The sequence below is a fragment of the Gossypium hirsutum genome, chromosome D01 (assembly GCF_007990345.1).
Source record: "Gossypium hirsutum isolate 1008001.06 chromosome D01, Gossypium_hirsutum_v2.1, whole genome shotgun sequence".
Taxonomy (NCBI): Eukaryota; Viridiplantae; Streptophyta; class Magnoliopsida; order Malvales; family Malvaceae; genus Gossypium; species Gossypium hirsutum.
In genome coordinates this window covers 10,602,542-10,613,905 of record NC_053437.1, presented here as the reverse complement: position 1 = coordinate 10,613,905, position 11,364 = coordinate 10,602,542, and the positions used below count along the sequence as shown (strand labels likewise).

Sequence of the window (11,364 nt, the reverse complement as noted above, 5' to 3'; positions counted from 1 at the left end):
CCCAATGTATATTTATATTACAAGAGAAAGACCTCAAAGCAAGTCAAAATCAGATGCTGCCCTCATTATGAAGCAACTTTAGGGGCTTTTCTCTGCCGAAACTATATTCCACAATCACTGCTTATTAGATTGTATGCGTCCTTTTTACGTAGGAACAAATTATGCGTTGGGCGAGATGCGATGGTATGAAACCCAAATCACAAGCTGACCCAAACCCAGCAAATTGTTTGTTTCTACGCGTTGGGACAAATTATCCCACTTTATTATCCTCTTCTTCCCCAAATCTAGCCCATCGTTTTTCCGCTCAAGACTGTAAGTCTAAATTTTCAATTCTGAGTATCGCGATGAGCTGCCTCCATTGTTATTCTCCATTTCTTCCCTTGAATTCTCAGCTTAAACACAAACAGAAACTGAAAGCCAAACGATATCTTCGGCTTTTCAGCACTGAATCAGCTCCGAACCAGGTTTTGCAGACCCGAAACGTGAATTCGAGGACAAATGCTACCTCCAATCCCCTTTTTATTGCTGCTAAAGTTCCTCCATCTCAATCTGGTGATATTACTGTCTTTCTCGAAACAAGGTCTAAGTTTTTCTTTCTTTCTTTTTCTTTTTTGCAAAATTTGCTAGAAATTAAGAATGGTTTTGTTTTCCTGGAAATGCAGTGCATTACTTCTGGTTGTTTACTTCTTAGCGAATTTTGTGGCACCTTATTTCATCTCCAAGTATTTTGAATTCGACAAGATTGGGGAAGACCAGAAGGGAAGTGAAAATAATGATAACAAAGGAAGATGAGGATGAAGAAGATAACAGAAAATCAAGGCAAGGTTTCCCTTGTTATGTTGTGGTCATTTTCACAATATTGTTGAAGCAATGCACATTTATTACCAGGAAAAAAAAATTGGTAATTTTTATCTACTTTGAAATTACTTCTGATAGCAACCATCAAAGCTCATTTCACAATAATTTACAATTACCTGCAAAACTATACTCTGGTTAAGCCTATCGAAAACACAAAAAGGGCGAAAAATGATGCAATCAAACCAATGTCCAATCACTTTCTTCTAGGGATCGAAGTTTTTCAATCACTGAGAGATTCTCGGATTTAGGGGACAACTTTGAAAATAAAGATGACTTGCTATCGAAAAAGCTAGCAAATGATCGAGAAGAACTCTCATCTGAATTATTCTGGTCTTTTGGAGGAGAATTTCTCTGCTGTTGTTTATCCTTGCCACCAAAGTTGAGACTGAGCTTCTTAAACCGACGTTTTAGCTCACCAGCAGCATTTCCATTCTCCATTGTTGGTGTCTCCTCTGCTTGCTTCATCGTCTTCATGACTTCTTCAGGAGTCGCTACCATCTTTTCCACTGTTTCATACACCTATTGATAGAATTGAAAATGAGCACCATCAGATCACAGAAAAACTAAAGCTTATGAACTGACACCATCAAACATATGAAGAAACCGAATTTTCCTTCCCCTCACTGGGAAACTTTGAATGTGCCTGGACAAAGGCACTCCATCTTCGTTTCACTTAGCATTCAATTTACCATAAGCATTTGATATCAGTCCCATGTGTTTAGAGATACTTGTTGCCATTGGTGGAAACATTGAAGCAGCTGTTTAAAATAGAAATTACCTGACAAAGATCATCCATTTTATCATCCCACAAACTTCTCTGGCAAGTTGAAACAACATAGTCTTTGCACTCATAGAACAGCTTTGACAAGTTTTCATCAGCAGAGACCTTTTCCTCGGCTAGCGCAAATCCTAAAGAAAGCTGAAAAGTACAGAGATGAGATGTTAGCATTATAAAGAATGACTGGTTTAGTACCAAAGTACGATCTAAAATTAGGAACAGAACAGCCAATTAATGATATTCCTCTCAAATCATGTATTGGAAACAAAGTATAAAAGTGCACTCATTTTTGCATTTATTTACTCTTTATACTTAAACTGTACCGCAGATTGGAAATACGTGACATAAATAAAGAAATGGTCGTCCATAATCAGATCAAAAACACTTACTAGAGAAACAAAGAGTTGCTGAAAAAGCTCAGAAGTGGGAATGTCCTCTAAGAAATTCAGAATTCCTTCCCTAAAAGAATCATAACCAAAGCTATTATTGTAAGAAAAATGCTCCTGTGATGGAAATTTTGAATGTCCTAATATCAAACGTTATGCATCCAACTTACACTGCCAAATCCTCATCAAAGAGTGGTGTTTGTTTAATTGCCGGTACTGGCTTGGCTGTATCCCATAATTCACGCCACAAATTACCTAAATTGTACATAATTCACATATCAGATCCAACTCTAGCAAAAGTCCCGGTTAAGAATGTCAAATGAATACATCAAGAAGTAAAAACCCTCCACTCAACTAAGTTTTTTCTGGCAAAAAAAAAATAGCATTCAGAATTTATTCTCCGAATACGAGTCAGAACATGATACAAGTTCTTTCAAACATATAACATTGTGTATTAAAATGAACTAATGTTCACAACTCAAAAGTAAATCCTGACCAAGAAGAAACTAATTACAGCAAACTTGACTAAGGGAACTGGGATAAAGAAAAGAACCTTCTTTTTGCATTCTGCTACTTAGTTGACCTCTTGAAACTGAAGAGTTAACCTCATCGTTTCGCTCAGTGTCAGTCCAATCAGGTGGAGAGTGCCATCTAACAAAATCTTCTAAAATGCAGCCAGGATTCGCAGCCTAAAACAATTTAGATAGGCAATGAATAGACACTTGAAACAATATTCTGCATTCATATGTATCTACAACAGTAATAAGATGGAGGTAATTTCTTTGTGCTAAAATTATACCTTGAAAGCCTGCATGTCAGAGAGGAGTTGAGAACACCCAGCACCAACACTGACCATCAAAAGATAAGGCAATGAGTAAAAGAATAACAAGAATAATGTAAATTACCAACAGAGTAATCTGACAGCAGAGGAAATTTTCACTCAAAAACTTTGATGCGTACGTCAGAATATGGAAAAGATTAGAAAATAATCAGAAAAATTCAACATATATAACAGCATTAGATATGTCTGTCCTGAAAGATAATATCATTGTTTTAAATCAAACAGGAGAACCTTAATAATTTTAAGATTCATAAACAAATCTTATTCAGTAAACAGAGTAATTGGACGAAGATAGTAAGAATTCTATAGTGTGAATTTCACATAAAAGTAGCAAGGTTAAGGAGTGTTTGGTCAATATACTGACCTCCCTGTACGAAGCACCAACTCTTCTGTTTCTTTGATAAGGTCTTCTGTAAGCAAAGGTCCTTCCTACAGTAGTATGCATAAACACAGTGAACCATGGGAATAGGGTCAAAAGGTAAACAATCAGTTAATAGAATCCATTAACCATACCTGGGTAATAGGTGAGTATATAGGTTCACCAGTTTCTAACATTGTCAAATTTTCAGCCAGTTGATTAGCTCCCTGTCGAAGAACGAGTTCTCCACTACTAACTCGTGCATACAATGCAGAGCTGGGAGCCAGTGTGCCTATAGCAACATCTGATTCTTCAACATTTGACCTAGCTTCCTCCATTTCAGAATCAAATGATTCAGTTGCAATACTACGTCGTCTTTTTCTTGATAGACAACAATTAATAACTTGTAATTGTTGATATAAAAGACAAGAATTTAGATCAGGAGTCTCATCCACAGGAATGCCTGGCAGATATCTCTCTTCAGACCAAAATCTTCTCAACTGCATGATTAAAGGATTCCAAGCACTTCTCATTAGGTGAAGATCAACGAAAACTGTGTTTAATGCAAACAGACTTTACAGACATCAAAATGTGACAATGAAGGAGTTTAGTTTCATTTCTACATCGACCATTCATGTCAGTACAGATTCTTCATAACCCACTTACTTCAATAACAACCCTGCACCAAAAGAGAGCCATTTTGCGAAGGGTCCTAAAGCTTCCAATGACTTCAGAAAGCTTAACAACGAAGCTCGGTGGAGGAGCACCATGAATGTCTCTAGGCAAAGATATCGTTGTTGTAGATGTGTTTGAATCAGAAATAAGATTCCTTTGGAGGAAGTTCCCATCTGCAAATATCTTGCAGATATTACAACGAAGAAAAAGACCATGACATGAAATTGTGAAGGTTTAAATAGAAACATATCTTCTTACAAGAGTAAATGTCCTATCAGTCGCATATATGAACCTACCTGCATCAAACAGTGAATGGATCAAAGCAAGGACTCTTGCATCATCATCAAAGCCAGATGCAAGTTTATCCTCTTTGTCTCGAAGAACTAACGACTTCACAGCAGAGAAGCTCAGACCTGTCCTTTCCCTCAAGGGTGAAGAATTTCCAGAAGATGCCAATAGATCTTTCAAAGACTTAAAAGTCCTCCCAGCTCTGGAAAAGAAAGGCAAGAACAAAAAGATAAGAACACCATACACAAGTTGATATATGATAAATCAATAGATCACACAGTTGACCACTCACATGAGCTCAGAAGCAAGAAATATTTCGCATCAAAAGATTAAGTTGTAGCTACCAGTAAGGCATAGCAGTATCAATGGGCAGGAAAGTAAATTCCAGTAATGGTAACAAATCATAAATCAGCATGTTTCACGTGGCACCAAATGAATTTCAACATCAGCAACATCAGAGAACCAACAACTGAAGTCAAGAATTGAAAGCATGTTAGTGGCAAAAACTTACTCGGCAGCTATAGCTAATTGCTTGATAACAGATGTTGGAGGAATGTTATTGGTGTTGATGCTATTTAAAATGTCTACAGAGGGAACTGCTTCTGAAGCCTGTAGGACAACAATCTCATTCAGAAATCCCTTCATATGAATTTTATGAGGGCACAAAAAAAGCATTTTAATTGCAATTACAGCAACCTTCACCTACGGATGAGCAAAATAAAGAGAATCATAAATGTACCTTTGCTTCCACATCATTCTTTACTTTGAGCAAGTATAAGTTTTCATCATAGCATGCAACAGCCATTGTTGAATTTTCAACTTTCTCTGAATCTTCAACTCCTTTTTTACCTAGTCGTATATTCTTAAATCTTTCTTGCCATTCTTGCTTTGTCCCTAAATTTGCAGGCATCCACTTAGAATGCTTTACCTCATGAATGCTCTGCTTCATGCCAAACAAATTTCAAAACTAATATAAATGAATATGTATTGGAAAATAATTATGATGTTACATGAATTATCAGGAAAAAAAAAAGTGCAAATGTAACAACAAAATTCATCATAGTAACTACTCAGCAGAATTTTGAAGCCTTTTTTGGTTGCTGGGAAATTGCAGGAAACTAAATAGCATACAAATTGCAAAGCCTCCAATTCGATTCCAAGCAAACCAAGCTAAAGCCTTCGAATTCAATACTTGATAAGTCAAACATAAAGAAATTCAAAAACAAAGAATGCTACACTGTACTTCGTTTTCCCAGCAGCCAAACAAGGTTCCAATTTACCTTTTAAAAGACACTTTTTTTTTAAATCAATAATAATGAAACTAAAACAGCTTAATCCTACATTTCTCTTAAAAGAAAGCCAAATATCAGTTTCAAAATTCAAAGAAAATTTACCTTAGACTCGGCTTCTCTCGTCGGAGATTCGTTTTTGAATTCTTTCGGTGATAATCTATCAGAATCTTCAGGAAATGAATAGGAAAAGAAAAAAAACGAAACTCCATTATAATATCTATCAAGAATCTCTTAAAAACCGGAAATTGATAAAAAGAATCCAAAAATAGCAAAGCGAGAAAAAAAAATAAGCGATAGATTTTGAACAGCCAAAAATATAGAGGTTTCTAATTTTAATTACCTAGATCGGATTTCAAATCAGTGAGGACTCGCTCGGCTTTGGCAGCTGCGGAATGGAAAGCAATTCTTGCTCTGGACACAAATGAAGGAGGCTCCATATTGTGCGCCCCGCCGATTTGGACCGTAAGAAGAAGAAGAAGAGAGCGAAAATAGTTGTTAAAATCGAAGAGATCAAAATGGCACCTATTTTTTTTTATATGTATTTATTTATTTTCAGATAGAGCGGGGATATTCCTTTTGGTGAAGAAGAAAGCCGAGTGGAAAATGGAGGATTTAAACATTTTAAAGAAAAAAAAACTGAAAAAACTATTTAACAAATACTATTAAATATTGTTTTCTTAATTTGTTTTATAGTAATCGGAGCTGCTAATTTTCTTGTTAAAAAAAATATGAGATATATAAAATTAAAATCTTTAAAAGAAACATTCACCAAATATTTGAGTGTTAATATCTAGACTTAGCAATTTTAGGTGACAAAAACAAATGCAGGAACTAATTAATTGTCGTAAGCTGAATCAATCATTCGCACTTCTCATTATTAATTGTTTAAATCACCATCTTAACTTAGAAGCCTTACCCAAATTGATTTATTTAAAATAATAATATTTCTTGTAATTATAGGATTTTGTCTGCCTTTTTATGGTCAACACGTTTTGGATGTCATGTACCACCTTAACCCATTTTAAGTTTACATGATAATGTGTTAAACTCTCTTCACATTTTTTTACAAATAAAAATACTAATTCAAAACTTCTTTTTTATATTTAATTCATTTTACTAAGTATAAATCGTAATTTATTAATTGAATTTTAGCTTTGTTGACATTAATATTTTTATTTATACAGAATTATATGAATTTTTTTGTGAAAAATTAAAATTACAAAGTAATTAAACCGAGGCTTCTAATGCGAATTGACTTAGCCAAACTATCTGTAATTGAGTTCCCTTCTCTAGGCAAATGTTGAATCTTGCACTGCTTAAACATATTCAAGACTTGAAGTATTCTCTTGACTAAGGTCGAATTAGAGCTTCCGAAAGAGTCATCTTGAATAATGTTATTAATGGCCTCAATACTGTCAGTTTGGATTGAGACACTATCGGATCATCTTTCCAAAAAAAGGTTTAACCCATCTAAGATCTCCCAAAGCTCAGCCTCCATCACTATGCAATTAGCCAGAATCGGCAAAACCTAATGATCTACCCAACATGATGATCACATATTTAACCTCCAGCTGTTGCAAAACCTTCGTCAAGCCTAATCGAACCATCTATTCTCAAGTAAACCCAACTGCTAACTAGAGGTAAAAAGTGAAGATAACTATGAAGCTTACAAATTTAAACACATTGAAATCGTAAATTATTTTTTAATAATATTTTTATAAAAATAATATCAACTTAATATTTCCTCAAATTATAAATGGAAGAAAAAACCCAAGTGAAAAATTAGATTTAATTAAATCATGCTTCCAAGATTGACTTTTCTTGCTTAATATTAATATTTCAAGTTAAAATTGAGTTGAGTACGCCCTTCTAAAGACCAAGGCAACTTTGGATCATGAAATAATGAATCAACGGAATGTACTCATTCTTTGATCTCGATTTTCCCATGTAAGTTATTGACTAATTAAGTACATGAAGTCTCTTTAAACCTTAATCTAAAAAATGACTAAGTACATAAAAGTACTAAGTTCTGCTCATTTTGAATTATTGCTAGATTGATTTAAATAAATTTTAAATTTATATTTCAAATCAGGTTAAACTTGAACAAATATAAAATGTGTTAATATCATATTTATATCAAAATTTTATTTAATTGAAATAATTTTTTTAAATGCCAACACATGAACAGAGGCGAATCTAGGGGCGCCCCGCCCCCTTAAAATAGAAAATTGTTATTTAAACTTTTTAAAAATTTAAAAATTTTAAGTTAATAAAAGTAAAATTACACTTTAACTCCCCAAAATTATAAAAATTTTATTTAATCTTTTAAAAAATAAAATTTGATTTCTACCCTAACAAAATTTTTGGCTTGACTTTTAATATTTTCATCTAATTTTCTCTTTTTCTCTATTGTTATTTATCTAACATAAATGAATGACTTGTTTTCAAACTCGAGATAGACTTTGACCTTTCATGACTAAACCGAACACACACATAGGGTCAATTCAAGAGACCCCCCGATACGACATGAACGTGTTTGGTTGTCGTTACCTTCCTCCCTAACCCAAATATCTTTTTCATTGTTACAGTTAGTACTGCTCTCTTTGACACTGAGCTTTTTCCTGGTTTATTTATTAAAAATAATTAAAAAAAGAAAAAGGAAATTAAGAACCAGTGCTTTGGTTTCATCTCTCATCAACTCCTTTCCTTTTGGGTTTCTTTCTTTCTCATGGCGTAGGTTTTAATTAAGTACAATAAGCAATTGATGTTTCGCTAAGTTGAAGTAGAAAGTAGTTGCCTAACATTCATTGGGATACAATATTGCGAAGTACCGTATCCACAAAAACCCTAGCTGTCGCCTTGGTTGGATGATATAAATCCCAAAAAACATGATCCTTCCTATTGGAGCAAACAAGGGACTTGAGCTTGTAGATCCCCAAGCCTACAACAGCCACTTTTTATCTCATTCAACCCTGCAAACATAAATTAAATAACTCGTTAACAAAACTTAACGACAAGTTATACATATACCGTAAGAAGATGGCTTTTGGATCACATGTTGGTATCAAAATAGAGAGTAGTTTATGCCTCGAAGTTCTGATTTTAACCCTTCCAACATTGCCTTCAACTTTCCATTGCATTTAACAGGCCAAAAACTGTATTCTTCATTGCATTCATGGGTTTTGTTTTTAACTCTGTCCGCTGGAATGCACGATAGCAGTGAGAATGAATTTACGTACGCATCAAATTCGTATATCGAAAAAATGGTGAAATTTTAGGATCAAGTTTCACTATTTGTTATAAAGTAGAGTAACAATTCTACCTCGACTAACTTCTTCTTCGCCATAATAACTCCTCTACTACCTTCCATTACTTTTTCAGTAGTGTTTTTTATTTTATATTATTAAAGCAAAGCAATATATATATATATATATATGAAAGTTTTCTCAGCATTTCTTGTTTAATTATTAAAAAGAGAAAATAATTTCTTGTCTATTGAGGCGGAGCCTCTAAGGAGCCCAAGATTTTTTTATTATATACTAAATACATATGTATTCATATGTTAAATCAAATTAAATTCGCTCTCTCAAAATAAATTTATATTTTTGTTTATAACTTAATTTCATGTGTTAAGGGTAAAAAAAATTAAATTTTTATTTGTTATTTTTTTATTACATAAACTACACCAATATCCATTCAATTATGCATGAATTTTTGTTTTAATCACTTAAATAAATAGTCACCAACGTTTTGAGATAATAGAACAATGTTATAACACTTTTTAATTGGTTTAATAATTAATTTAGTCCTCAATTTTTATATTTATTATCTGTTTTACCTTTTTTTTACTCAGTCAAAATCTATTTTATTCATAATAAAACAAACCATATTGGATTTCCTTGCATTTTGCCTTTGTATAAAAATTATATTTTTTTCTTTCTATATGATAAAATAAAGTATTTATTTTGGTGTTGAATCATTACATGATTGCCATGTTGGAATCCATGTAAGCATTGAATTTCCTTGAACTTAAAAAAAATTACTTATTAACATTTTAATAAAAAAATTAACTATTTGTATCAATTGCATTATAAAAATGGAAAAATCAAATCTCAAACTTTAGTAAAGAAGGGAGACCAAAACCATATTTTGACTTAAACTATGGATGCAATTTAGATGTATTATGTATTTTATTGACTAATTGAAATTTCATTAAACTTAAGACTAAGTTTGGGAGTTTGGGTAAATAATTATGAAGTAAAGGAAAGGCTGATGAAAGGAAATGATATATCTATTGTTTGAATAGTTAAAATTATTAAAGGAAAGGAGAGTGAAGAAATTTCATGAAATATTTGATTGGAGGATGTATAAGGAGTTGTTTGATTGTCACAATATATTACAAAACTTAATAAGAACTTAATGAAATCTTGAATTAAAGCCTAACTTTTGAGATACATAGCTTGTTTATTTATACAAGAAACTATAACTAATTCATAGTTGGTTGAGGTTAACTAATAGTAATTATTTAGTTGCTTCTGTTAATTGTTATTGTTAGCATATGTTGATATTTCCTCTGTAGAAGCGCGAAAAATAGCAAGTGAAACCACATTGAGTTTGTCGCGACATTGAGCAAAATTCCCTATGGTCAGCGACTTGGTAAGTATATCTACTACTTGATCTCGACCAGGAACATAGTTCACTTGTAGGTTGCCACTCAACACCTTGTCTCGAACGAAATGCAAGTCAAGATCCATATGTTTCACTCAAGCATGTAACACTGGGTTGGCAGCCAAAGATACTATGCTGGAATTGTCACACCAGACAAATGGAGGTTTTAGAGGTTTTATCCCAATTTCATCAAGTAAATAATGAAACCAGGTTACTTCAAAAGCTGCATTTTCCAAGCTTCTGTATTATGCTTCTGTAATGGATCGTGACACTACACTTTGTTTCTTAGATGTCCAACCAATGAGATTATCTCCAAGATATACACAATAACCTGATGTGGACTTACGATCTTCAAGACAACTTGCCCAATTAGCATTAGAAAATCTAGTCAATGTGACCCTTGAAAGCTGATAAACTATTCCATGGTCAAGCGTCCCTCGAACATACCGTAAAATATGTTTAATAGCACTCTAGTGAATGTCATGATGCTGATGCATGTACTGGCTCACCTTATTAACAACAAAGGCAATATACGGTCGGGTGAGACACAAGTATTGCAATCCTCCAACAATATGCTTGTACGTTGTACCATCATTAAATGGAGTGCCAATCAAAGAAGTCAATGTAGGTGAACTCACCATAGGGGTGTAAATAGACTTAGCATTTGCCATACTTGCTTGATCCAATAACTCTCGAGTATATTTGTACTGGGAAACATGCATACAATCACATTTGCGAACGATTTCAAGTCTAAGAAAATAACTGAGATCCCCTAAGTCATTTAAAGAAAATTGTTCATCAAGACATTGTACTACTTGATCAATTTCCAAGTTTGAATCACGTGTGGCGATTACATCATCTACATACACAAGTAAAAAAATACATCCAACTGTAGTTTTCTTGAAGAACAATGATGAATCTCTACGAGAAAACTAAAATTGTTGCTTTTGAACCGGAAACTCTTTCAACTTTTCAAACCAAGCTCTCGGAGCTTGTTTAAGACCATATAGAACCTTATTTAGTTTGCTGGCCAAAAGAGTTCTATTTGCGTCACAAACTTCAAATCCAGGAGGCTGTTTCATGAACACCTCTTCAGCTAGATCATCATTTAGGAATGCATTAATTGTTAACATCAACCTGTCGTAGTCTCCATTGTTGTGACGTTGCCAATGCCAGAATTGTTCGAACTATGTTTGCTTTAACCACAGGGCTAAAGGTCT

At 33.5% G+C, this 11,364-nt stretch overlaps 2 protein-coding genes across 3 annotated transcripts; one reads left to right on the top strand and one right to left on the bottom strand.

The window, feature by feature from the left end:
• LOC107922640 (uncharacterized) lies at window positions 1–915 on the top strand. 2 transcript variants are annotated; one of them, XM_016852767.2, is made up of 2 exons: window positions 1–580; window positions 663–915. In XM_016852767.2, exons 1-2 carry the CDS (start codon window positions 162–164, stop codon window positions 790–792), a joined length of 549 nt encoding a protein of 182 aa, XP_016708256.1. In that variant the 5' UTR covers window positions 1–161; the 3' UTR covers window positions 793–915. The 2 variants fall into 2 exon arrangements, with proteins under 2 accessions (XP_016708256.1, XP_040942946.1); XM_041087012.1 differs by having other exon boundaries at window positions 56–552.
• LOC107922641 (uncharacterized) lies at window positions 882–6,105 on the bottom strand. The gene is made up of 14 exons (XM_016852768.2): window positions 5,817–6,105; window positions 5,579–5,643; window positions 4,924–5,124; window positions 4,696–4,793; window positions 4,193–4,386; window positions 3,888–4,069; window positions 3,377–3,721; window positions 3,228–3,292; window positions 2,822–2,870; window positions 2,576–2,711; window positions 2,193–2,277; window positions 2,026–2,095; window positions 1,637–1,777; window positions 882–1,377 (listed from the first exon to the last, which is right to left on the bottom strand). The coding sequence occupies exons 1-14, from the start codon at window positions 5,911–5,913 to the stop codon at window positions 1,036–1,038; spliced, it is 2,070 nt and encodes a 689-aa protein (XP_016708257.1). The 5' UTR covers window positions 5,914–6,105; the 3' UTR covers window positions 882–1,035.
• Between the last annotated feature and the right edge of the window lie 5,259 nt (window positions 6,106–11,364).

What these genes read in the sequence shown, in the direction of transcription:
- LOC107922640 (XM_016852767.2), top strand. Translation starts at nt 162, where the DNA reads ATGCGTTGGGCGAGATGCGATGGTATGAAACCCAAATCACAAGCTGAC. An exon ending in ACTGTCTTTCTCGAAACAAG is followed by an intron (nt 581 to 662) that starts GTCTAAGTTTTT and finishes CTGGAAATGCAG; the next exon opens with TGCATTACTTCTGGTTGTTT.
- LOC107922641 (XM_016852768.2), bottom strand. Translation starts at nt 5,913, where the DNA reads ATGGAGCCTCCTTCATTTGTGTCCAGAGCAAGAATTGCTTTCCATTCC. An exon ending in CGAGAGAAGCCGAGTCTAAG is followed by an intron (nt 5,125 to 5,578) that starts GTAAATTTTCTT and finishes GGCATGAAGCAG; the next exon opens with AGCATTCATGAGGTAAAGCA. An exon ending in TTGGTGCTTCGTACAGGGAG is followed by an intron (nt 2,871 to 3,227) that starts GTCAGTATATTG and finishes TTTGATGGTCAG; the next exon opens with TGTTGGTGCTGGGTGTTCTC.